At 42.4% G+C, this 26,906-nt stretch overlaps 1 protein-coding gene across 3 annotated transcripts in view; it reads left to right on the plus strand.

Annotated features, from left to right (window-relative positions):
* Positions 1-241: 241 nt before the first annotated feature.
* The window catches only part of XYLT1 (xylosyltransferase 1), a 202,598-nt gene continuing 175,933 nt past the window's right edge, over positions 242-26,906 (plus strand). For 2 of the 3 annotated variants that reach the window (XM_055805405.1, XM_055805407.1), the window contains exon 1: positions 243-581. In XM_055805405.1, coding sequence (XP_055661380.1) covers positions 354-581 — 228 coding nt within the window. In that variant the 5' untranslated portion in view covers positions 243-353. Of the gene's footprint in view, positions 582-26,906 lie in introns of all 3 variants that reach the window. The other variant, XM_055805406.1, reaches the window with a different exon arrangement.

Genomic DNA, 26,906 nt, shown 5'->3' on the forward strand with positions numbered 1-26,906 from the left:
CGCCCGCCCGCCGGCGGCGGCAGCAGCGGCAGCAGCAGCAGTAGCAGCCCCGCCGCCGCCCCCCCCTCCTCCGCCCCAGCCCACCCTCCCTCTCCTCCTTCCTCTTCCTCCGCCGACCCCACCCCTCGCCCCGGGCTGGCCCGGCCGCGGGCTGCCGCGCCGCCAGGGCTCCCCGCCGGCTTCCCCGGCCCCACGCGCCGCGCACACCTCCTCCTCCGCCCGCCCGTCCCTGCCCACCCCCGCCCTCCTCCTGCTGACGTCTGGCCCTGCCCGGCTGAAAACTCCGCGCCGCGGCGGATGCGGCGGCTCTCGGGAGCGCGGCGGCGGCAGCAGCAGCAGCAGCAGCAGCGAAGATGGTGGCCGCTCCGTGCGCCCGGCGGCTGGCGCGGCGCTCCCGCTCGGCGCTGGTGGCGGCGCTCACCGTGCTGCTCCTGCAGACCCTCCTCGTCTGGAATTTCACCTCCCTCGACGCCGGCGAGGAGCAGCGCGGCGGCGCCGGCCGCGGGAAGCGAGACCGCGGCGGAGATCAGCGGGCGCACCCGCAGCGCCGCGGACCCGCCGCCCCGCACGGCAAGGCGATGGTATGCGGGGGGCGGGAGGGGCGGCGGTCGTGTCTCCCCGCGTTTCTCCGCGCTGCTGCCGAGGGGGCTGCCCGACGGGCGCGGGGGCCTGGGGGCGGGCGAGGCGCGGTGGCCCGGGGCTGCCGTGTCCCCCCGTGTCCCCCACGCCGCCGCGCAGGTGCCGCCCGGTCCCGCCGCGTGGGCTCCTGCCCCCGGCCAAGGGCAGAGGGGCCGCGGCTGCAGCGCCGGGGCCTCTCCGCTCCCCGCTGCTCCCGGCACTTGCCCGCCGCCGTGTCGGCATCGCAACTTCGCGGGGAGCCGCCTGCCCCGTGTGTCCCCCAGGGCTTATTTTACTGTTACTTTATTTTTTCCACCTGAGAACCGCACAGGCGCTATTCTTTATTGCACAGCTCGAACAGGCCCAGTAAGTGACAGGCAATGAAATCTAATGCAATCATTTTATTAAACGCTAAAAACTCAAGGATACTGAAACAGTGCCCTCTCCGTGCCTCTTACCAAATTCTTTTGCAAACTCCTCAGTTTTCATTTAAAAGGCTCAGGCCTGGAGCCGCAAGGGGTTGCAAAGCTGGCCCTGTTGCCGGTGGCATTTCTGAATTTTCGGATAGGTGCGTGAAAAATCAAACGAACGGCGTTCTTGATCAATTAATGCAAACCTCAGAAATACGCATTGGTGTGTACCGCCGGTATGTACAGTTCTTCAGCTCAAGAGTTGTAGTTTTAATTCAATTCTTTTAGGAGTAGGCTTGTGTTAAATGAGTGTTGCTGTTTAAAGTCGGCATGCATATTTCTGTCTGCTTCTATATTTCTGTTTACATCTTGAAAGCAAGAGCAGGGGGCTCAGAGATGACTTGTCCTCATAAATGACTGTGGGTGTTTACTGGCCACAGAAGGGCTGCAGAGAACCATGCCCCAAGCACATGAGGGCTCTGACACTAACGTTTGGGACAACTTTTCTGAAAGGTACTACGTACCCATTCAGTGTGTCCAGATCCCGCTGTGCTTTCTGTGTGTGAAAATCAAAATTCTTGCTTACTGAGTTCAGTTTTCCTCTCTACATGTACTCTTATCTTGGTACGTGCTGTGTACATCAATGTAACTGTTCAGGCTCTGCTGTTTCTCCTCAAGCACTCTGCCCTCTGCCTCTTTGTCTGTCTAGTCTTTTATTCTTTTGTCTTTCATTCTTCTCCAGCTTTTCTCCTTCATGGTCTCTCCAGCATGGGTTGTGGAAGGTCGGTGGGTGCTGGTACCCAGGCAGACAAGGGGGGCCGGGAGGGGGCAGGCTGCACCTGGGGCTCCAGCCCTGCTTCCCAGCTCACCAGGCTTTCTAGGAAATAAGCCTTTTTCTCTGGGCTCCGGGGCAGCTGTCAGAACGAGTAGTGTTAGCAATTGTCCTACAAACGTCCTGGCACCGTGTCTGGTTTGCACCCGGTGCGTCAGGACAAACACTGAGTTTGGGGCCGAGAGCTAATTGTTTCTGTGCTGGTGACATGCGGGTGTACAACATGATTATTTTGATGCTGGCAGTAATGAATCATGCCTTTGTGCGTACAGATTTGATCAAAGACCTAAAGATGGAGCACTGGGGTTCCAAATGGAAAACATGTTTTAAAATACATGCTGAGTGTACCTATTTTCCCTTCGCTATCTAAAAGGCTAGTATGGATCATGCTAGGCTGTCCTGCAATGTCTGACTTCAGTATTAGAAAAACGAACCAACAACGCTCCAGACAAGTGGCAGCGTGCTTGACAAAGTGCTTTGTCAAAAGATGATTTGGCAATGCTTCTTCAAGGTGACTTTATTGTACTTGTGGCTTTGCTTAACCTACACACAGGGAAGTGGCCACCATCCTTAAAATTACTTTGTCGGAATACAAAACCCTATGCTTAAGCATCCGCCTACTGATTAAAATGTGTGCTTGGTGGAAAAATGATAGGGAAATGGGATTTGTGCAGACTTCTGCCTTAACAACCTGACAGCTTGCTTAAATTGGTAGGTGAAGCTCACAGGCACTGCCGACATAAAAATGATGATTTATCCAACCCTACCAATGTTGCCCATCTCTGAGGCAAACCTAGTTTTGATTTCAGACTCGGTTCATGAGGAAAATATCTGGTTAATGGAATTACACAATATGGAATTGCTGTACAAGAAGAAGTTTTTTTTTTTAATGTTTTATAATGCTTTGTTTCCACCTTACAAGGCAATTTATGTAATGCCCAAGCAAAGTTATTATCCAAGTTTTCCATGGTTTGTGTATTGTTTTGCAACAGTTGGGGAAGATTTTGGACACAGCACAGAAGATTGTGCTTCTCAAACCTATGTCTGAAAGTTGCCATGTACAGTGTTTTATTTACCTTGTTTTTATTTTGTCTCTGTGTACAAGACTGAAATGATTTTACTTTACTGAGCTGGGCCTGAGTTGTGTGAGGTTTTGGTAATTTGCGTCTGTGTGAAAAGAAGCATAATCCTTTGAACTAGGTGTTTAAGAGGTATTTAGATTTTTATTAAGTGCTGTCAGATATGTGTAATAAGCAATTTCATTTGGAAAATGAAATAACAAGGTACCATAGCAAAAAACGTTGCCGCTGTACCTGTGCATAATTGAATACGAATTGCCAGCTTGGCAGGAAGAAGCAATTTTGAGTTGAGCTATTTTGCAACTGAAAATGCTTACTGTGCTGGGTCCCCTGGCCAGCTACATCTGGGGTTTGCATTACTCACAAGTAGTTTCCTGCAGTTGCTGGTTTAATTAAACCAGCTTATAGATATCTTTGAAGAAGTATGAACTGTATCGTTAGCAGCGACTTCAGCGGATACTTGCAACCATTTTTGCAGCTGTTCAGCACCCTTTGCACAAGTTTTATTCATTCAGCAAAACTCTAGTATCAAGAGCATGGAAGAATTAAGCTACCTTCCGAGAATGGGTTGATTTTTATGTAAGGGTCTTTATCTTTGAAAAGCATGCAACAGCTTTTTGTGAAAATACCAAAAGCATGCCGTTTAGTCTCAGGCTTTTTTAATGCAGCCTTTTAGTGATGTTGGAAGGGGCTTGTTGGTGGGTGTTGTGTGTTGGGAGCCCAAAGGGGAAAAGAAGGAATGCAAATCCCCATTTTTAGGGCAGCTGGTGATGAGAGGGATGTGACAGCAGAGCATCTGCTGTGGTCTGAGCTCACGTCCAGCACTGCACTGAGAGGCAGTTGTAGTGATGCGCTAACATTACCCAGCTGTGGCCCCAGCCTTGGAATTAGGCGTTGAAGGCTATGTCTGTGGGTATGTAATGCTCCTTCGTGCCTTGTGGCACTGCAGGGTTTTCATTACTGCCTGTCTTGCCATAGAGCAAAAATGCCAGTGCATTGTTACTGTGTCAGCTGAGTGAAATACAGCTCTTGCCTGCTGGTGTGGGATCAAAGCCTTTAGTCTGAAATTTTGTGTATTCAGTTTAAAGAAATGGCATTTTTCTTTCAGCATGAAGCTGTCAAAGGAACCAGGCATAACTGTCGATTGCTCAGAATGTTCAGAACTGTAAAATGAAGATAAACTGTTGTATATTTGGGGACACTGAGGATTATCTGTTTTAACTCCATGCAAAAGTTAAGCTGGGGAGGACAGTCCTGAGGATCACTAGTGCCCTTCCTTGTTTTCATTTCTGTAGTGGGAAATGTAGTATACTCTCCTGGGAACGTGGAGTGAGGTTGGGTCCGCTGCTTTTCCATGTGTTGGTCAGCTGAACGTGTTCAAGCAGGTTATATTTCTTCTTGCTTGTTCCTTCTTGTCCTTTTTCCTTCCTTGTCACCTCCTAGTGATGCATGCTGTGCTCCACCAGGTTAAAGGTGCAAGAATCCAAAAGTTATGATCTGTGCCTAAACTGTAACACCTGTTGATTACTGAAACTAGGGAAGGTGTCGGAGAAAACTAGGAGAGTCATACAGCAAAAAAAACCCCAGGAAACTTTACTCCACTTCCTCTAAAGTCCACCCATCAAATATTTCCCCCCCGCCTTTTCCAAATGCTTCTCCAAAGTAAGAACAGTGTGGAGTTCACTTTGCATATCAAGCAGAAGCTTGGTGCTTTTTCAGGTTTGGAAATAATTTTCTTTTGCAGTCTGTTTGCCCCTGTAATGTTGAGATTCTGCAGATGAATTCCCAGTGCTGTTTTGTCAGAAACAAATACACAACTCGGACTTACCGTCTGCTGAGCATCAGTGCGTTAGCTGTGTGGGAGGCATGTAAGTGAGTTTCTGCATGGCATGCAGGTTTCAGTATAGCACCTGCATTAAAGCATAGCTTTGTGCTGGCGTGGTAGCAAGGTGGCATCAAAGGAGAGACCTTCTGCTTTGGGCAAGGAACTGGGTGTTGTGGTTCAACCCCAGCTGGCAACTACGTACTGTGCAGCTGCTCACTCACTCCCCCCAGCCCCAGCAGGATGGGGAGGAGAATCAGGCAAATGGTAAAATGTGAGAGTTGAGATAAGAACAGTTTAATAATTGAAATAAAAAAAATTGTAATGAAAAGGAGAGAGAAGGGGGGAGGAGTAAAATCCAAAGAGAAAGGGGGGAAAAAAAACCCCAAGATAAGTGGTGCACAACACAGTTGCTCACGACCTGCTGACTGATGCCCAGCCAGTCTCCCAGCAGTGATCGGCCTCTGCCAGCCAACTCCCCCCAGCTTATATACTGAGCGTGATGTTCTGTGGTATGGAATGTCCCTTTGGCTAGTTCAGGTCAGCTGTCCTGGCAGTGTCCTCACCCAGTTTCTTGTACCCCTTCAGCCTTCTTGCTGGTAGGGCCTAAAAAATCCTTAACTTAGTATAAATGGTACTTAGCAACAAGTAAAAACATTAGTGTGTTATGAGTATTCTCATACTAAACCCAAAACACATGGGTGTGCCAGCTACTGAGAAGAAAATTGACTCTGTCCCAGCTGAAATCAGGACAGATTCACTGTAGTCACTGGGAGTTTACTCTACTCTACCGTGTTGCACCTAAGCATAAAATAATCTGTTAAACTCTGGAAAACAAAACAAATTTCAAGAAAAAATAATTTACCCCTAATTTATACTTTTTGCTAGTATCAGTGAATGTATGGTTTCCATATGTGATGACACAACCAGATGGTACCTACTTAAACATCTTCCCCTCCAAGTAGCTTGTTGGTGTAGACATGTGGCCTTGGTAATTTCACCTCCGAACACAAGAAACGAGGGGAAAAAAGGTTTTCAGAAAAATTTCCAGACCTGAAAGGTGCAGTGGAGCTTAATGGGAACTAATAGTTCGTGTGTTCAACTTCAGCCCAGTGCGAATCAAGCTCTGGAAACTGGGTCCTCACTCGTTTTAGTACACCTGCTGGTCTCAGTCAAACAGCTTAGTTAAGGTACCTTAGGTCATGAAGAAAATTAATGGCATCAAGCTCATATGTGGCCAAAAATGATCTATTTGTTAGAGAATGGGTCCACAGTACTGACTTGACCATTAAGTACAGTTTTGCTTGTTAACAGAGGCTTAATCACATTGCAGTACAGCTTTAATAACAGTTGAGAAGGAGAATGGAGACAATTAATCATTTTGTAATGGGAAAGGGAGGAGACAATACATCTGCAGCTAGAAGCTGCATAACGATTTTTACGAAGTCTTAGCACTTAACAAGGCACATGTTAATAAAACAAACAAATCTTTTCAGTAACAGAGAACTAATGTATGCATTATTTAAGAAGAGTATTAGAACCAGATTAGATTGATGGACTTCTGCAGCAGTTACCTCGTTAAGCATCTTCTTAGTGGGGATGTGGGAAGGTATTATATGAAATGGATGTGTGTTAATTGGTTATGCCATCGGAAGTCTTTTTCAGGCCACTGGTATATTTTTGTTGTGCTCTTTTTTTATTCTTTTAATGTATGATGGGATTTTGCAGATGTTCCCTTTGAAATAGAAGCATTTTCGGTTTTTAGTAAGAGAAGACCAGCTGTTGTACAGGAGACATACAAATCCCATTTACTTCTTGTCAGCTATTGCAAAATGGGTACTTTTTGTGTAAAAGGCCTGCATTACCTGCCACATCCCAGCTGTATTGAGAAATATTTTTCAAAATATTTTTTCACTTCAGCATTGAAAGTCCACGATATATCACACAGCATCTTATTAATGCTTAGTGAAGGGAGAGGGGTACAATGAAAGCACGAGGTGAACTTCATTTGTAGGAACAGTCCAATTATATAAGCTCAAGGATTATTTTAATCAAATACTTCCTGATTTTTCTTTACAGTGTTAAAATTGGGTCTGGCACTTCACTGGAGCTTTTACAGTGACTCTTTAAATGGGATACAATGTTCTGTATTTTTTGTTCAAATTTTGGCTGATGGGGTGTCTGATTTGAGCAGATGCAGGAGCATCCCTGCATGGATACTTGAGGGGTGCATCAGTGCTGGTGTGTGTGACTGCTTGTGTTAGTGCAGTTTATAAGGAGCAGCATTTTCAAGTGTTTGAGTCTAAAAATCAGAATTGGTCCCTCTTTATTTTTTTTATTTTTTAAGTAAAGGTAGGCCTTTGATGCTGTGCCACAGAGTATGTTTTGAACAGGGGAGTGCTCTGTGGGAGCAGGGAAATTCACAGTCCTGGTTGCCTTGTCCCATCAGTAACCTCATGACATTTGTAGCAAAGCATTTAAAGCCACACAGCTAAAAGCAACAGGTAGTTTTGGGGGTTTCAGTTATTGGCTGTCTAGACTAGCCCTCTTTTTTTTTTTTTCTGATAATTGGGGGGGGGTGTGATTTGGGTTTGGTTTTTTTTTTTCTCTCCAGAGGAGCCAAGCCCTGGCAGGTTCCAACTTTTCCAACTTTATTTGTCCCTTTCAGTTTGGTGCTGCTGATTACAGCTGTCCCCTTTTGAGCACTTAAGCCCAGGCTGAATCTCACAAACACTGGGGTGCTAAATTCTGGCAGTCTGAGGCTTTCTAATGAATGGAGAGGGGTGAGTGCTTCTGGAAGGCAACACAGCTTGCTTGAGGTCTGAACCTCTGCAAAAGCCTGCTCCCCTGCGCCTGCAAGGGAGGGGTGCCGTGGTGGTGATGCTCAGATACCTGCCATGCTGTTGAAGGAATCTGTTCCTTCACATGCCGGGTCTGGTGTTTCTCTTCCCCAATATGCAAAGCATGCTTAATTAACTTTTCCCATCTTTCATGGAAGTGGTGTGGGTTTGAAGTAATCAGTCCTTGTGAAATAGTTTGAGATCTTCAGCAAAGACTGGGACCAGCTTATCAGCTGCCATGCGTTGGCATAGCTCCATTAAAGTCAGTACAGACCAGCTGAGGATTCTGGACCTGCAAATGTAATTATTGCTATAATAATAGTGTCAAACAAGTAATCATTATTTTTACTCTCTCTTTTCATTTCAAAATGAGAAAATGATTTCCTCTTGGATCAATCAAAGTAATTTAGGTTATGCACAATAATGGTCTACATGGAAATATAATTATTATTCATTTGTATGGCACCATCTGGGCACTAGAAGCTTTACAGACACATGTGAGGAAAGGTCCCTGCCTTGAAGAGCTTATAGGCTGAATAGCAAGTATAGCTACTAGCACCTAAAAAGAGCCAAGAAGAGCCAAGAGTGTAGCTTGTGCAGTGCTACTACCATCAGGGACCTGTTCAGCGCAGGACTTCCACAAACTCTTCTTCGGTGATTTCCACTCACCAGTCAGAATTTCTGTGATTGGCACTATACAGCCTAAGGATAGGATGAGTCAAAGAGTTGATTAGCATGGATGGATCAAGAAAGAAATCAGCAAGAGGTTAGTATTGTAAATTGGCAACCCAGCTCTTTTCAGGCAAGTAAAGGAGATTTTTAGGTTTCACTTGGAAACAGAAAATGGTCTCGATGCCTTGTGGACCTGTGCCCGCTATGGAGTTACTCCCAAGCTGTACATCAGATTCAGGACCGAATGCTTTACGGAGTTTGAGTATGAGCTAGAAGTGAAGAGACCAGACTTTCTAATTGTGTGGATATAAAAACTGAGCAACATGTAGCATTGCTTAACCTTGTATATGGTGTAACCTTTCTGAGTTCATTCTTTTATGTGACGAACCAAAAAGGTCAGTGCAGGACGCTTAAATCACGTGACTTTTATTTTTAGAGATGATTAGAGGATTCCTCCAAGGGATGAATTATTTATAGCAAGTCTATAATTGGTTTCTTTTTTCTGTGGTAATGAAATTAAACTTCATGATAAATGAATATCAGTTTAGTAAAAAAAGATAGTTAAGAGATTTCACACTAGTGTGTGGTTGACGCTGAGGTCAGATCTTGAATGCTTCCCACGTGTATTTTGTTTCCAAGCTACTGCTCTATTGCTGTTCTGTTATATTATTAGAGTGTAAGTGGGATGCTTATTTAAAACAATTCTACAAAGCTGAATGACACTGCAAACTTTAGTTTAACTTGGATTTGGTTGAATGAGTCATGGACACTCATTTTTACTTCATACTGCAGCCTTTGCTTGCCCTGCAGATATACTTTCTTTTTTGGTTATGCTGGTGGAGTCTTGAGTATTTTTCTTAGAATTGATGTTATTTGCTGACTTTTCTTAACAGTGAGTTTTGAATTTCATGCTCTCTGAAATTCTGAGAGGTCTTTTGTTCTTAAAACTCAGCTTGTTTGTAGTTAGCTTTGTTCTTTGTAATTGCACTCTTTGATTTGGGAGGACATGTGGTTCCATTAGAATGTCATCTTTGAAAGAAAAAGTGATGGAGGTTGTGGCTGTACTGACTAAAGTGAAACCAGTTCCTTGAAACTATGTCCGGCCCATTGACCCTTACTTAAGAGATGGACAGACAAACTTGAAAAATGGTATCTCCATGAAAATTTTTGCTTCTTCAGAAACATACAACTGCATATCTGAGAGGCAGGTGGAGTCCTTGTGTCACATGTTATATCTGTAAACTTAATGAGGTGACAACTGGCCACCCTTGATGAAGAGCCCCACAGCTGCCAGTATTAGTTATCTTTTTAACTGAGGAACTTTTTCCTCAATCTGGCAGCATACCTGGAGCTGTACCTAGCTAAATGGCCATTTGCTAATTATGAAAATTTAAACTGGACTTCTGCGTAGAAATGAGTGTTACCAGACATCTGGATTGGGGTCATCTTGAACAAGCATGTGAAGAAAAAATTACCTACTATCAAGCTAATGTTACCTGGTAGGAAAAAATACTCTGATGAAATATAGCAACTTGTTGCCTGCAGAGGTCCACATTTGGGTAGCTGGGGATAAATCTAGGCACCTAATTATACTGACTTAGATGCTTACAGGATAGCTTATGCCCTTAAAACTTTCTGTGGATGACTGACACATGTTTAAATATGTAAAAACGGATTCAGTTGGCTACCTTAAGGTGTCTAAGTTCAGTGACTTGGCCTACAGTGTGTAAAAACCAAGCAAACAAGCAGAAGAGGAATAAATGTAGTAAACAAAGCTGTTAGTGTGTGTATACCAGAAGAATAATAATAATACTTTGCACAGCTACTGTGCCTCAAATTGCATATGCTTTGGCATTCACTTGAATTGAGTTTAGTCACTCAGTTGCATAAATAGAAACTTGGAGGTGCCGTCTGCTAGCAGCATACATGGAGCGGTACCTCAGCAATGAACGAGCTTTTTGGCAGTCTTACAAGAAAAGATGTGCAAGTCTTCAGCGCAATATTTTGATAAGTCATTGGTGCTAATTAAAATAATAATTACGGTGATAATTATAACTGTAGTTGGCTCTGACAGAGCTGCTGACTGAGTAGGGGGTGGCAGGAGGAGGATTATGAAATATTCGCATAAAACCATCCAAATACTGTTCTCTTAGCTATGTGCACACGGATGAGGACGTCCGTGTCTGTATTTCTGGCATGTCATGTGCCAGTACATGGCAGCGCCCATGCGCTGCGTGGCTCCCCATACGAAAGAGCCGGAGATTCCCGCACAGTCTGCCTTACAGGCTGATTGTCATCCCTGTGTTCGTGTCTCTAATAACAGAGATATGATGAAAATAGGTGATAGTGTTTTACAGTGGTAAAGTGGTGTAATAAGCTCGTGGCTGTCTGGCTTTCTGTAGTTAGCACTGTGGCGTTTGCTGTGTCTGCGACTTCATGGCAAGACTGTGTCATCTTGTTCCAAAAGCCTGGGTCAGGCCCTGATAACACTGAAACCAAAGGAAGGTTTCCATTAGCAGGTAGCGCTCTAGCTGTGATGACACTTCCCTGAGCCTTTCTAATCTAATTCGGTATTAAACATTTACACTAGCAGGGCTGCCACTGCATGACCTCCTGTGCTAAGTGACTGTAAGTGATTAATGACTGTTTATTAGAAAAAGATGGTCTCAAACTTGCTCATTTTCCAGACAGCGTAAACAGTGATTTCCCCTTCTCACCCCCAAGCCCCAGTTACAGACTGTGGTATTTTTCTGTCTGGTTTCTTTTGAAGTAGACTTTTCCCACCCCGGGATATCTAAGAAAAGCAACCACCACTGGCCATGGCCTGCCCCCCAGTGTGAAGCTGCAGTGGGAATCTGGAGTGTGAGTTTTGGGATGATTGTTCCCTCTGCTTTGGGCTTCAGCAAAATGCCCTGTGAAATGGGCAGGAGAGTTCAGGTGTTACATTGCAGGAGAATCTTCTGTATGGGGTAGAACAGAAAGTTGGAGGGCGGTTGTAAAGCTCTGTGGGGCCTCTGGGAGCACAACCAGTTTAAAAACTGGATAAATCTAAATGCATTTATTGCAATTTCAGAGCACAGAAACTTTCCAGAAGTGAATCTCATGAGTGCTCATTTTGAGATGTAGTTGATGCAGAGAAAGAACAAGATTTATTTGGGGTTTTGGGTAGGTTCACGTAGCCCAGGACTTTGGTTCTGCAGTTGCTGTGGGATCCAGATGCACATATTCCACAGAGCAGAATTTGACCCAAAGGTATTTTATGTGAAAGATAGGTTATAGGTTTTTTTGCCTTTATACAACCAAATATATGAGTAAAAAGTGCTTTGCTAGAGTTCAGACAAGTTTGACACAATTATTTAAGGTGGTTTGGGTTTTGTCCATTTTAATACCATCGCCAGTCTGTCAGACTGAACAACAATCTCATGCTGTCAGAATGTTATGAATAGAATATTTTATTCTGTAGTTTAAGTCCTTTAGGGGGTTTTCACTTTCTAGTTGTGGTGGTGTAAATTTGCAATAATTCTCATATGAAGAACCCGTGAATGAACGTTAATTGCAGAGGAAAATAAGGGTCTCCCAGCTCAAATGGTTCTTCAGGGTCTCTGTATCTGGACAATGTGGACACCTCCACAACTGATGGAGCATTGTGTTGCTTTTGAAGTGTCATTTTGAATTTGTAATGAGCATTCAACAGTCATGTAGTATGTTCTAGATGCTTTCTGTTTCAGGAGCGTGTGTCACTTGGAAGGGGTAAGTGAAGGGAAGCCCTTGAATTTCATACTGTTCTGGATTCAACGTCAGGGTTATGTTTCCAGATCAGTTACCAGACGTAGCCAGGCTTTGATCTGGAGTCTGTCACCTCAACAAACCTCTTCAGTGCTTTAAAGCCTTTGGTAGTCGATGAGCAAGGTGATATTTGTTTTGCTTGTTAGTAAATGTTTTATTTTGTTGTTAGTTTTAACATAGTCTTGTATATTAACTTCTTCCTCCTTGAACAACTCACTCCTGTTTCTGGTTATCTCAGTACCTGCAGGGGCTGCTTCAAGCTCTGGTTTGAAGTCACCGGGGCTTATGGTGTTGACTTCAGTAGCTCGACTGGGACTGTGTTGGCAGCACACCTGCTTAAGAGGTGGATTAATGTAATTGGAGAGGAAAATAATTGAGATCTCTGTTAGACACTTGGTAAATAGTAACTCTGTTATGGTACGTTGTTTCTACTTTGAATAAATTGGTGTGGTTTTGTTTTCCTCGCTGTCTTTGATAAGCTTGTTTTCTTCCTAACTGTAGTTGTCCAGTTTGAAAGACTGTTTCCTATTTGCTTAAAATAAACACTTCTGCAGCCTTTGCCTGTTTTGCACTGCCTGCAGACAGCAAAATGTAACCTCAAATGTTTAAATCTGTTGCTATGGTTAGGATGGTAGATTCCGTAGCAATGTAGAGGTGCTACAGGAGTCTGAATCATCTCTGTAGTAGAGAGTTGATGGTTTGGTGGTTTTTGGTTCCCTTCCCCACCCTCCCAGTTTACTAGGGTTAAATGTACTCAGGGCTCTATTTTTGCAGTTCTTAAGTGAACAGAGGCAGGCATGCATGCATACCTGTATTCCATGGTGGTCAAATATTTGTGAATCTCAGTGCCAATTAAAGTGAGCAAGAGTTGCCCATTTGGGTGATTTGGCCAGGATTTTCCAGACTGCCTCTTCCCTTGACATATTTTGCTTTGCAGTATCCAATTTAAATGAGCCTAGGACTTGGCAAGGCAACACTTTCTCAATTTTATGCTCTTCTACTAGCCAGTCACTTTTGAAAATCTTCACATTTAATGTTAGTTCAGACCTTGATCATGATCCTGTGTGTGAGGGACTAGGTACAGGACTAATTTTGAAACACTTTTGCCAACTATTTAGTTGTAGTAGTAGTATCTTTTTCAGTGTACTCACATGTTTGCTATAGGATGAAGACAAGTTATGCCAGGGGAAGTTTAGACTGGGTATTAGGAAAAATTTCTTCGTGGAAGGAGTGGTCAAACATTGGAACAGGCTGCCCAGGGAGTTGGTGGAATCACCGTCTCTGGATGTGTTTAAAAAACACACAGATGCGGTGCGTAGGGACATGGTTTAGTGACGACTTGGCAGTCCTGGGTTAATGATTGGACTTGATCTCAAAGGTCTTTTCCAACCTATATGGTTCTATAATTCTTCAGAGCTACCAAGTATCTCCACTAGGAGCTGGAGCGCAGACTCAAGTGTAAAATGAGGCAAGAATAGTCTCATGAATATGTTTATGTTAGGGTTTTTTGTGTCACTCTTTTATATTCATTTAAGTTTTTAAACTGAAAAGGGTCTTCAAATCAAGGTTGTTCTGTTGTCCTAAAGTGTTCTATGATACTAAAAAAAAAGTATTTAATAGCAACACTTCTTTAGGTGGGTTTTATAAATATTGGTTCTCTAAAACTGGTGTAAATCTGATATGGTTATTTTTGTTAAGCAGTAACTTAAAACCAAAATAAGCTATGACGTTCTTTTAACTCTTCATTCCTGTTCTGTGTTCTGAATGGAGATTACCCATTACAGGAGAGATTAATGGGGCTGGACAGGTACAGCTTGAGTTCCTGCATGTTTCTGTTGGCAGTGGTGGAATTATTTAACAATCGCTGCTTATTTTTAGTATTTTTAGGAGTTTTGAAACTTGTAATTCTTTTTTTTTTTTTTTTTCCTCAAAGGCCCTTAGTATTCTGCTGGCCTTGTTGGGTCTCTTTCTAAATTGAGCAATGTTCATGATTTCATCCCATTCTGAATTACTAAAGATGCTCATGCAGGGGGACTGCAGTCATGAGTTTTGCATTACGTTTGATGCATGAAAATACTGTGTTGATGGAAGGTGCATTAAATTCCATCTGTGTTGCATTCTGCTTTACCTCTGATACTATCAGTCAGCTTTTAAAGGTCATATGCTTCAGTAAGTGTTTATTGGTGGGCTGCTTTGTGCCAGATTTGAAAGGAATGTAAAATGCCTGCTTTGTATTCAAGTGGGTCACCTGTGTTAGAATTTAATTTAAATGTATTGATCCCTACTTAAGGAGATACCCAAATTACTCTTACATGGTGGTCTGCCTGGGGATCAGCCAGCACTAGGTTAAACTGCGAACATCTTTGTTGAAGGTCTGTTGTATTCTGATCAGCTTCTACGGTGTGTCAGTTTTAACAGTGTTTTTAATGGTTGGATTGATGATCTTAAGGGTCTTTTCCAATCTAAATGATTCTATAAGTCTAACTTGGATGAAAAAATAAAACAAAACCGCAGGGTCTAGAAGAAAGGTGCTGTGTCTGAGGCTATGTGGCAGCAACTGGATGTGAATTCAACTCCCAGCTTTACAGGATGCTGCTTGTGTGGCCTTCTTGTGGAGGAGGAAAATACAGGGCTGGCTGTCTCTGCTTCTCGTTAGTCAAACAGAAGGACCAAGTCAGTGGATAGCAGACCTTGCTTGTGTGTACTGCTTCCTGACAGACTACAAACACATGTACTGAAGCTGCACTGGGAGGCCACATTTGCCAAATATCCTTGTCTGATTATTTTTCTTTTTGGAAAAGTGACTCTCCTGGATAGACTAGTCAACCAATGGAATTTTTGAGGTTTTTAAGGGCATTCATAACCTGAGAAGTGTCTCACTGGGGAATACAGAAAGGAAGGTGTATTTGAAGAAAGGCAGATGATGTTTTTTTTCTACAGTATCTGTTGGTCATTACTGTGACTAAGGACACTGCATAGAAGTAAATCACTGTGACTAATTCTTACTCCAATACTAGTGCAGAAAGCAGCTGTTTTACACAGCTTATGTGTGTTAGGCACATGCAGGTCTCCCAGAAACCGGCAAGTTCTTATCTTTATTTCAGTTTCAGAGTCTTGAATTTGTTTGAGAAAAAAAACAAACAACCTGGCTGTTGACAAAACTGTTGCTAGCCCTTAACCTATCCAGGTGGGTTGTGTAGCATCTTTCCTGCCATAAGCGAAGAGTCCCTCTTGCTTCAGCTGTCTGATAGACTCTGGTTTGGTGGGATGGATGGTCCAGGGCGGGACAGTGTGGTAAACGTGTCAGTTAGCTTTTGTTACTAGTTGTAACAAAACTAGGGTTTTGTTACAACAAAGCAAAGTTGGGGTTGTGCCTGGCTTGCCTTGCAGCAGCTGTTTCTGTTTCAGAGCAGTTGGTGGGAGGGAACCCATTTTATCTTCTTTCTGCTACATCTGTAATCAGGATAATTTTTCTGTGAGCTGCACACATCTGTGACCTAAAACCTGTGCTCAGCCTGGAGGTAGTCAATGGAAGGTGACGTTTCCCACAGCCTGGTGTTCACTTGCCATTAGTGGAAGCTTGTGCTGCTTAACTCTTGCACATTTTATTTGTAAGAAATCAATCCTGATGGTTATGAAGTCCTTTGGTTTGCACATCAACATAAATATGAGTATCTTCTGAATATACCTAATGTACTGCAAGCCTAATATTTCTAGTAGGATTACCGATCTCCTGAAGTATTCCTTTTGTGTGTGTGTGTGAAGGGGAAAAAAACCCAACAAACATATCCAAAATACTTCAACCATTCCAGCTGCTGAATTGTGAGCACTAAGTCCTTGAGAAGAAGCTTTTCTATTATCCCTAATGCTCTGAAGCTAGCTGAATAAACAAAATGAACACAGATGTTTCCTCGCTGGTGATATGGTTCATAAGACTATACCACTAAAGGCATTACTCAGCTGCAACTTGAACTTGTGTGCAGAAATCTGTTGACCAAACAATTCAGCCTTACTCAAGAAAACTTCCTGCAAAGTTGAATAGGCTTGCTGAGTAACACTTTTTGTGTTGGCAGTTTATTAACCACTTAAACACTTCTGGGTAATTCATTAAATTAGTCAAAAAGCTGTTTTCTTACCACATGGAGATGCTGCGAGGAGACTGTGATGTGCTGCTGAGGTTGTGCCCTGTTCCTGGAGGAATGGGCTGAACCGCGTGGAACAGGCATTTGCCTGTGGTTCTGGGGAGCTGCTATTGGCTCATACTCGAGTGGAAACAGAATCAAAATCCGTACTGTACAGAAGCCCTTTACGGGTGTTTTAATTCTGGCTAAACTGTGTTTACACCAATTTTAACAATTTGGTAAGAGAATTCTTCACATAATGAAAGAGGAACAACTACGAATTGGTTGCAGTCTGTATTTAGTAAAAAAGCAACCCTTTGCTGTTACACTGCTCAGGCTTTTTTAACTCTTTCTTTTTCCAATTATTTTCCTTCTTAGGGCAATTTTTTTCAAGATTCAGATATAAAGGTTTATAGAACAGAGTTTGATGTAGGTAGAGGGGGGAAACCAGTAGCAATGTCCAGTTCTTCAGTGACCCTGAGCCACAGTGGTGGAGTCTGCCCTGGGAGCAGAATGTGATTCCAAGGTGACCTGATCTTAGACAGCTTTCACAGCTTGCCTATAGGCGAGGTCACAGTTTGAACTGTGGAGTAGCTCTGCCTTAAGGCATTAAGGCAAACTTGAGAAATCTGAGCACTTACACCCTGCTTGTCGTTACAGGATCTGCTATTGTGTTTAAAAACATAATCATAAAAAAGAAAGAGTGCGTTCTTGGTGCCTGTGTCTGAAGACCTGTAGTAATTATTTCAGACTATGTATTTCAGGGATTTTAGAGGTATCAGTTGCTATTGGAAGGAAGATAACTTTAGTCATCTAGCTCATGAATTGTTAGAAACAACCTGTATGGGATGATACTGTCTCAGAGCTGCTGATTTCTGTTACTACTCTATAAACTCCTGCTTCTTCTTGGTACCTCTCTTGGTTGTGGCTCTTATCCCCAGCTCCCTTTTCATTGAAAACTTACTTTATTCCCCCATCAGACTGAGCTGGCTGTCGCTGCTGTTTCTGTTAGCCCAAGGCAGTGACACATGAAAGCATTCAGCTGCGTGTTCAGTTGCTGCACGGTGGCATGGCTGCTTCCCAGGGCCCACATGTGTGACCGATTGTACGAGGCTGTCCAGCGCTTTGCCAGAGTTGTATCAAAAATGCTGGAGGCTTGAACTTAAGTCACCCCTCATCCCACACAACATGTCTGATTCACCTGCAGCACAACTCATCACTGGTGCAGAGATGAACTTTCTGTTTGGCTTCCCCCTCCGTGCACCATGGAAACTTGCTTTCATGTCTATGTCTGTGGTCCCTCTCTGCTGGCACCTTTTTTCTTTCTGAAGATTAGATTTTCCTGCTTTCCCTTTCATTTTTTATTCTCACTGATGTACATCACTACTGTTCCTCCGTCCCTTTTCTCAACAAAGAATACTTCTTGTTTCTAAGCATTCAAGTAACACAGTTTTGTTACCTTTTTGCAGAGGTAGACCAACTTTGATCAACAGCAAAAGCAAATGCTTGTAGAAATTCACATTGTGCGCTTCTCATGTGCTCTGTAGAGTGTCTTTGTAGCTGGTACTTAGCATATTGCCTCTGGAAGCACATTTCTGGCATGTAGCTTTTATTTATGCAGCCTTTGCACACGCTTCACGTTTGATATGAACCCACGGTCCTTTTAGATATTGAATAATATAAATAAAAATTTAGCAACGTGGGAGAGTGATGGCAAAATAAGTGAAGGTTGTGAGTTTAAACCTTGGTAGTTTACATGATACTAAGTCCCTGTGTGGACACTGATTCCACGTGTAGGGTGCTTGCTGCTCTGTGAGTTTGCTTGATCCACTCCCAAAGCTGGTGAAGTCCAGCAGATAGGTGCTTGTACCATGGTTGGAAGCCACCACATAGGAAGCAGATGAGGATTAGTTACTCTGGGCTATTGACCCATGTCCTGAGTATATGACTTGTTCCAAAATGTCAGTATTTTTGGCCATTTATTCTTTATATAAATAAGGCAAAGAACAATTGAAATAAGTGTTTATTTTCAAACAAGTTGCTGTTTTTAAGCATGATCTTTGAGAGTAATTTTAAACTAGTATTTACAGTAAGTTATGTTATCCATGATAATGTTGTGTGTCTTACTTTAAGTTTAAAAATAAGTCATTTTTCTATCTCTATCAAATGTGTTGCTGTAGTTTCCTCTTTGGATGACAGCTGGAGGGGTCAGAGGTGATAGGAACCAACACAAACTAGTACTGGAAGACACTTTATAGCTTATGTTGTGTTAACTTGAGGTTATTTTGCTAGCTGCATCTGTGTTGCAGTCTTTGCTTACTTTGGCTGGTTTGTAATGTCTGACTCCGTTTGCATCCCATTTTGCATCGATGGCATTTTTCCTCCATGGCTGACACTTATTTCTGTGCAGAAAGTCAGTGAAATCCTGTGTCAAACTTATTCAAAAGTCCTCATCAAACCACGTTTTGGTGTAAAAGGAATTTGTCATGGCTTTCCACTCCAAGGTGAGTTTTTATCCTGAAGTAGAAAGTACACTGGAAAGTCTGCTCTGAAGTCAATGTAAACAGAATTAGAAATGTGAATAAATAGGGGACACATTTTTTCAGTCAGAAAAATCAGGTTTGATAATAATGGTGGCTGGAGGAAAACGTATTGAAGTGGCAATTACTGAAGTCTTGGGGTCCTAAGCAATCTACTTTAGGAAGCTGCTGCTGAGTTTGTATTCTTTTACTCAGTTGTATTCTTTTACTCAATCTGAAGGGCAGCTGAGAAGGGATGAGCATGCTTCTGGGTCTGTGAAAACTCCAAGGTGAACTTTCTGAAGAAGCAGGATAAAACATGAACTTACTTTGCCCCATCCCCTTTCTCCTCGGTTTCCCTGGAAGTTCCTCCTTTCACATGTGTGTTTTTGTTATGATAACCAGCTGCTTTATGGGAGCATCTTTCTGTGTTGCTTTTCAATACTAGTTGTAGGAAAAGTTGGTAGTTGCTCGTATGGATGTTAAAAGAGCCAATGGCAACAGGGTATAGCACACTTCTTACATTTTGTGAATAGTTCTGAAGTAAATTTCAGCTTTGGGTGGGTGTGCATCTTCTCAAAGAGCACTGTGGTTTGGGTCCCACGAGGGTGGCATGATATGGTATGGTATAATGGGAAAATTCCGAACAGTATTTGAAGTAGCGTATACATTATTAACAGTAAAAGAAATTAAAAGTAGAAGCAATTTCTTAGGAAGATGGTTAATGTTGAGATCTCTTAAATGAAGACTAGAGAGGCTCTAGGGTAACTAGAATTTAGTACAGGTATCACAGGGTAATGTTCTGTGGCCTCTGCCATGCTGGCCTTAGCGGGACATGTCTGCATGTGGTGTTCTGGAAGGTCAAAGGAGAGGTGGGGGTAGTGGAGCCCAGGCTTTAGGTGAAGTACTGTCCTTGGACACATCTGTGTGTGATTCATCCACATCACTGTACGGGAGCTTTAGCTGGTGCTAATGTCTTTGTTAGCTAGCCTCAAGGACACCATGCTACTTGATATCTCTAGTTTCTACCTTTTCAATATCACTTTGAGTTAAATTAGAATGAGAATTTCCACTATTCTTATATGTCGTGTCCAGTGTGAATTTTCAACTCCTTTGAAGCTGGTGGAAAAATTCCCAATTACTTTAGAGGAGTTAAGATTTCACCTTAAGGCTTGTTTGCTCCAGCTTTTGTCCTCAGAGTTATAAACTCCTGGCACAGCTGTCAGACCTGAAATACTGCGTAGTGATTGGTAGTGGCTGACTGTCATCAGAGTCGCTTGGAGCATTTCACCAATTTGACATTTGTTTTCTAAGCTCAGGTTGATGTTTCCTGTAACATTTCTTAATCAAAATCAAATTCAGTTTTGATTCACATTGCCAAAGAGGCATTACAAAATCTGCCCTTATCTAAAGCAGTGTGCCATGACGTGACATTTATATGATGGCAGATGCTTGGACACCCTGAGCTAGTGTTTAGGGTTCTTTTGCCAATGCAAAGCATTTATGGATTTTTCTCCCTGCATATCAAATGCACTTGTCCCAAATATAGCATAAGCAAATACATCTAGAATAAATGTTTTTCCCTATGGTCCATTTATTGACAAACCAGCCAGCCTTACTGAAATATGCATATGTATATGTGTATGCAATATGTGTTTATACATGCACATTGCCCATGGCCTGTTCAGAATCCTGGGGGAGGAGATTGCTTTCAACGTGAACGTCAGAGATCAAAGGGTATCTGTTTTTAACTCCCTGAAAGGCAGTAGGATGTCAGCCCATCCCAGTTGCTGTATAAAAGGATTGATGAAGGACTTTCATGCTGAATGAATCAGCTTTAGACTCTCAGTGAATATTGTATTTCGTTGCATAGAGGAAGACAAGGACATTACATCTGTGGGGAGCGAATCTTGAGGAAAAAGAACTTCAACAGATAACAAGGTGAAATTTGTATTCTTACATGGCTCAGGTGTTTGGAGAGTATAGGTTGTGTACTGAGTTGTGCTGTTGTGACAAACTAGCTTTCCAATTCTTAACAAAATTGTTGCTATTAGTCTTTTGTAGCACATCCAAAAGCTCTTGTCAGGTTTGATTTCAGGTTAAGCTTTGCAAAGCCTTCAGGTTTTAGAAACATACTTAAATTTTCCTACTCTTTTAGATGGGAAGTGGTGTCTGCCTGCTACATTTTTATTTTTTTTTTTCTCCTCATGTAACTTTTCTTCTTGGTTATTGTAACAAAAACTGCCAACAAAATTTTGTTTCCTGCTTGCAAAATACCAAAGTACATCCTTGGCACAAATTCTATATAGCTGGAATAGAGAGCACCATAACAGAAGGATTTGGAAAGTAGCCTGTCTTTATCTAAAACAAATGTTGATAATCTGGTGACCTTTTTAACAGCATAGAAGTGTGATATCTTGTTACTTATTTGCAGTCTCCGTGGTTATTGAGGTTGTCAGTGTGATCCTACCCATCTCTTGCCAGTTTCTGTATTCCACCCCCCACCCTGTGTTTATGTATGTGTCGTCAGGAGTTAGGAGCATAAACAGTTCAGTTTCTGTACAGGAAAATGAAGTCTTGCTAATCTACTAGAAGTTATCAGCAAAATAGATGATAAGGAGGCGAAGAATTATGAGTCTGCAACGTAGTAATGAGCAATTCCGTTCCAGAGCCCTTCACAGGACACTGCTAGAGAAAGTAAAGTTGTTAGGAAGCAAGGAGTGGCATCCTGCAATGATTAGATGTTGCCTGAAAGATTAAAAATAAATATTAAAAATCAATTAACCATATTAAGGGTTTTCTCTGAGGTCCAAAAACAAACATGGAATACTTTTGGTAGGACTACTGAGAGGGACTGCATGCACCTTGGTCCTTGTAACAACTACTCTATTATGTGCATGAGCCCACTCCAGAGAAAGTGTACCTTTAAACATCTTGCCGTTAAAAACAGATACCTCTCTGCTGCTTTGTGGCATGCTCCTGGGCAGCTGCACATCCAGCAACTTCCTTAAGCCTGAGTGGCTTCCTGCTGCTGGGAGACAAAGTGGGCAGCAGAAATATAGGAGAGGGAGTGTTACTGGGGGCAAGCAGAAAGGTTGGGGGGAAATCCAGGGGGGAATGGATGTAGTGAGTCTCGTAGTTTTATTCATATACGGTCCTGAAAAGCGTGTGGATATTCTGACTTATTTATCTGTAGGGACTCTATGAGAGGCTCTTGCTCCTCTCCCTCTCTCTCTCTGGGTCTTGGACCTTGAGTCTGCCCCTTCCAGCCACGTTCCCCAGCCCACGGCCAGAACCTGTGGGTTGCCAGCACGCCACGCTCCTGATCCACTTGTTGGATGTGAAGAATCACTAGGTCTTTGCTTAAAATCCAGGTTAAAATCTAGGATTGTGGAAGCTCAGGAGGAGAGGAAAATGGGTTTGACTTTCAGTTGATGCTTTGTGTTCTTGCACAATACAGCCCCAGAAGGCCAAACCGAAAACCAGTCTCATTTCTCCTTGTTGGGGCTACTTCTAACCTCAGGTTCAAAGGTGTCTAAGTGGAGTTGTTCCTTTAAACCTAAAGAGTTATTTGTCTAATACAGACCGGCAATTCTGTGCATAACCAAGACAATAACTTTTTTTTTTTAAAGCTGTATTAAAAAAAACCCTCTTTGTCAAAGAAATAACTGATTCTCCTTTCTTGGCTTGCTTTTTTTTAGTCCACTTTTAAGAGATCTCAGGAAGTGTTTTCCCAGTACATAGGAGTTGCTTCTCAGTACCAGACTGGGCATGTTGTCGTGAAGAGGGTTGAGTACTCTGTTTGTAAGGAGTGTTTGGAACATGTTATGGTTGAGGATACATGGTATATGGCAGAACTTGGTAACCTCAGCTGAAGCAGTGACTAATCAGAAGTACCACCTCAGATGTAGGGATGTGATGTCAGTTAAAACCACAGAGGAACTGATTCACAAAGTATTATTATTATTTTTTAAATGCACCTGTGTTTCCAGTTGCCTGCTTGCATCTTTCTAGCTTGAAAAAATGAAGGGGCAGACATGATAGGAAAATATAACATGCAAGGGCCTCAGAGCCTTCTCTTAGAAAGTAAACTGTGCTTGCAGTTAAACAAGCGCGTTATTTTATACCACAGATTAAGTCCTGTAGTAAACTTGGAGAAATACAAGGTGACATAGCAAGTGAGGGGCTGACCTTGTTTATCTTTGTCATCTGGCGTTTTTTCAGAAACTACCACTGTATGCATTGTTTATTCACTATTTTTACAGTTCTTGCTGCCACCTTACAGTTGGTAGTGTCTTCTGTAAGGTTTTAAACCGTATTAAAGTGATGTATCTTACGGTAAGAATATATACTGAAACAATTACTATTCATGATAAAGCAGCCAAAGATTGATAAATTAATAACTATCTGAAAGCTCTCTAGTTTTATAATTCCAAATTAATTCATAACCTGAATTATTTTTTTATTACTAAAGCATTGATAATTTACTAAACCTTGAATTTCTGAGTTCTAGCAATAACTTCAGATAAATGTTACAAGTTGCAGTTCAGGCCATCTAGTGAAGTTGTCCAGTACCTCTGCAGTAACTTTCCCCCTGTTAAATTAAATATGGAGTGATCTTTATGCTTGATTCCTGTAGAGTGGTGAACTTTACACTTAAGCCTTGCGAGGAGGGCTATATACAGATGACTCTTGTTCTGCCCAGAGTTAAGTGTAGCTTCTTATTGTCCTGTGTCTCCTCCGGAGTTCAGAGGATGTTACACTTTATTACTGGGAATGGGAGAAAGGATCAGACGATGCTGGGAGACCTCTTGACTCTGCAGGGGTAATACTGGATGCGAGGGGACAGGACTCATAAGTTTTACTCTTGCTGACCTTTTTTTGTGTCCTTTGCTGGCCTTTGTGCCTGTTTCTTTCAGTGTTTAGTCTTTTGTCTCTATGGTTCTTGTAAGTTTTCTTTGAAGCAGGAATGTTACTTTGCTGTATGCTTAGCGCAGAGAGGCCCTGCTCAGCAGGGATATTCGGGGGCTTTTGTGTTACACGTAATGATCAGTCTGTACTGTAAAAAAGACAAAGTAAACAAACAAAGAGAAGGAAGTGTATGTGTTTCTGATTTGAAGGCAGGTTTGTGCATAAATAACTGTTCAACTTTAGGAAACTGAAGTGTGTTCAAAAGAAATGCTTAGCAGTAGCTTTCTGTGTGTTTCAGTTTTTCTTCCCCACCCCCTCTTCCTCCCTGCATCTAAATTGTCCAGCAAAATACCTCTTCCAAACCACCGTTTTGCTATTTTAATATATGTAACTGGTCTGAGGAGGTTTATGAAGCTATCAACAGGGGCAAACCACTTCTTTTTATTCAAACTGTTTTGGTTTTTTTTTTGGTAGCTTGACTGGAAGACTCTTAGAACTTTATTGTTGTCTCTTGAAGTTGTGCTTTCTGTGTGTTACCTTTGCATTCTTCTATCAGATTCTCTTCAGCGCTCTATGTCATCCTATTTGTATTCTTTATAGATATATTCTACAATATACTGTTGACTAGGAATTTTGATGTGTCTAACACTTCTTGTTTCCCAGTGCATTGATTTACAAGCATTGACTGGTACATATTGCTGTTTGCTGCTGTCAGAAATGCAGTCATGTTAGAAACTGCAATATTTTGTTGCCTAACTATGATAGTTAAACAAATCCCTGAACTGCAGGGAAGGTAAACCTTTTAAAATTGAATTGTACCTCATGGAGGCATATTACTCTGTGATAAATTACTACCTTGTAACATTTTCCGCTAAGATGTTCTTCCTTTTAGCCTTCGGATTATTCATCAACTTGTCAAACTCTTTGTATTGCCATTTATCCTTTTCTTTCAAATGTCTCATAGGTTTTGATCGATTTACCAGGTTTTCCTAGTTTGGAAGAGAACAAGTAAGGGAGCTCTGAAGCAGTTGCTACAATACCAACACATGAGAAATGTGGTTTTGAATACTAATTCAAAGAAAAATTGGTTGGGAACACTATTTTTCTGTCTAATGCTGTTACGTAAAATTTTCAGGGATCTCACATAAACATTTAATTCCTATAAACAAAGCCCTGAGCAGATGCTTTATCTAACTCATTCAAAGTTAAAAAAAGAATTAGTGCTGTCTTTGGAGTGAACCTGCAGGAGTTTGGAAAGTCGCTCTGTTAATGTGATTGATTTTTACTTCAAGGATAAATCTTTCCTTCAACACCCAAGTGCAAAGGTTCACATGCCTGCATGGAATAACTAAGTGTGTGTGTGATTACAGAGCCTTCGGGAGGCAAAGGAACAGAGTGTTTCCAAACAAAAGTGCCTGTTCCTATTTTTCTGGAGAGCGAGAGGCCTGGTGTGGACTCTTGTCAGGGAGAAACTTCTGGTAGGCCTTATTTCAAGATTGTCAGATGGGTTTCTGTGGGCTGAGGTGCACAGCTCTTCCTCCTCTGGGGACTCCTGATGCAGTGGCTTGATCTGCATTTGGCCAGTTTTTTGTAGACACTGTTTGGGATGTGACGCTTCAAGTCATCTTGTAAAATCACAGTAATATATATAGCCTCATTCACAGTGTCTCAAAAGATCCCAGTGTTGTCAAAATGGTATCATTACAAAGCCCAGCAATGCAGAAGAGCAGTGGAGAGCCCATCAGTATTCCACCCGCGTGGACCTACCTTGGGCAGACCATGCTAATGGGCCTGAATGAGCCCGACTGCCAGCTGCTGTTGGATGGTGCGGGGCTGCAAACGCCGGTCCTTGTGAGTTACAGCAGTGAGCGCCTCATACCACGCTCGATCGGGGGTCAGGAGGCAGCTTAACGTGACATCAATCATCAGCAGCTACGAGGGGATGGCTGCTGAGGCAGGGTGGTGCTCTCGGAGCACGTGCTGCAGGGAAAAAGGGGTGTTAAACAGTGTATGCTGTGGTTTTTTGTGGGAGCAGAAAGAACAGAAGCTTTAAAAAAAATAAGTTTGCTTCTCTCTGCCAAAATATTCTAGCATAGCTGATGGAACACATAAATTAACTGGGCTTTGATAAGTACATGGTTAGCCTGTGTCTCCATCTGTATCTTTGTATTTATGGAGTGTCTTAGAAGTTTTGCTAGTCTTATCTGAAGTAAACAAGTGGTCCATCCTGTGCGTGTGCAGGTTTTATTTGTACTGTACTGCACGCATACTCAGAATATTGCAGGCGGTTTCGGTGCTGGAGTAATTAGTTGTTATGGGCTATCATTGTGTCAGTATTGATTTTTCAGTTGCAGCAGACTTTTATGTAACGTGATGGTCCAGAGCCCCAAATTAGCATGTACCACTCTTGCTCGTTACTGTGTTGATTTGAAATACTTCCACCACTGCTTACCTGCTTAAAAACTCTATTTCACGCTGTACTGCTTGGTGTAGCAGGAGTCTTCCATGCTACTACTTAGGTAACAAAAAGATGAACACTTAAATGTGAGTAAATGACAAAGGAGGAGTTTTATTGGGTGTAGGGGAGCCATTCTGTGCTGGAACATTGCCGTTTCACCTGCCTGTTGAGAAAAGGATGGTTTTCTCATGCAGTTTTTCACTGCAAGTCTAATTCATGCATGGCTGGAAGTCTTGTGCAAAGGGATTATAAATGTTATGCAGAGGATTCCCTGAAGAAGTTTATGGCAAACAAAGCAGCAATATAGGTTATTGGATGTTTGTTACGTGTTTGTAGGTCTCTTTAAGAGAATGTTAGAGGTGTCATAGAACTGCAGATTTTGAAATTCTAATCCTTTGGATAAGGTAGCAGGGGTATCTTTAATGAAAACTGCGTTGGAAACAGCTAGGACTGTGTGTTTCTGGGTGCTTGAAATGATTGATGGAAGCAGGCGAGCAGAAAAGCAAACAGCAGAGGATTATGTTTCAGGGCAGAACTTAAGCTTTTGGGAAGAGGAAGATTTTATTTTTGCTGAAGTGCTTGTCATGGAGATGATGTTAGTGTTTGGTATTTCACACCCCTGCAGAACAGGTAGATACTCAAGAAGATGAGCTCACATTTGTGCTTCCTGTAAAAATCTGCCTCAGTTTCCCACTTTTAAATTTCCTATCTTATGTGGTTTTCTCTTATCTCTACCTCTTCCTCTCTTTTCCTAATTGCTGCCTGGATGTTATCACTGTTCCTCATCCTCTAAGCACTCTTTTTTTTTCTTTTTTTTTCTTTTTTTTTTTTTTTTCTT

Source organism: Falco peregrinus, chromosome 5 (assembly GCF_023634155.1).
Source record: "Falco peregrinus isolate bFalPer1 chromosome 5, bFalPer1.pri, whole genome shotgun sequence".
In the NCBI taxonomy this organism is placed as follows: Eukaryota; Metazoa; Chordata; class Aves; order Falconiformes; family Falconidae; genus Falco; species Falco peregrinus.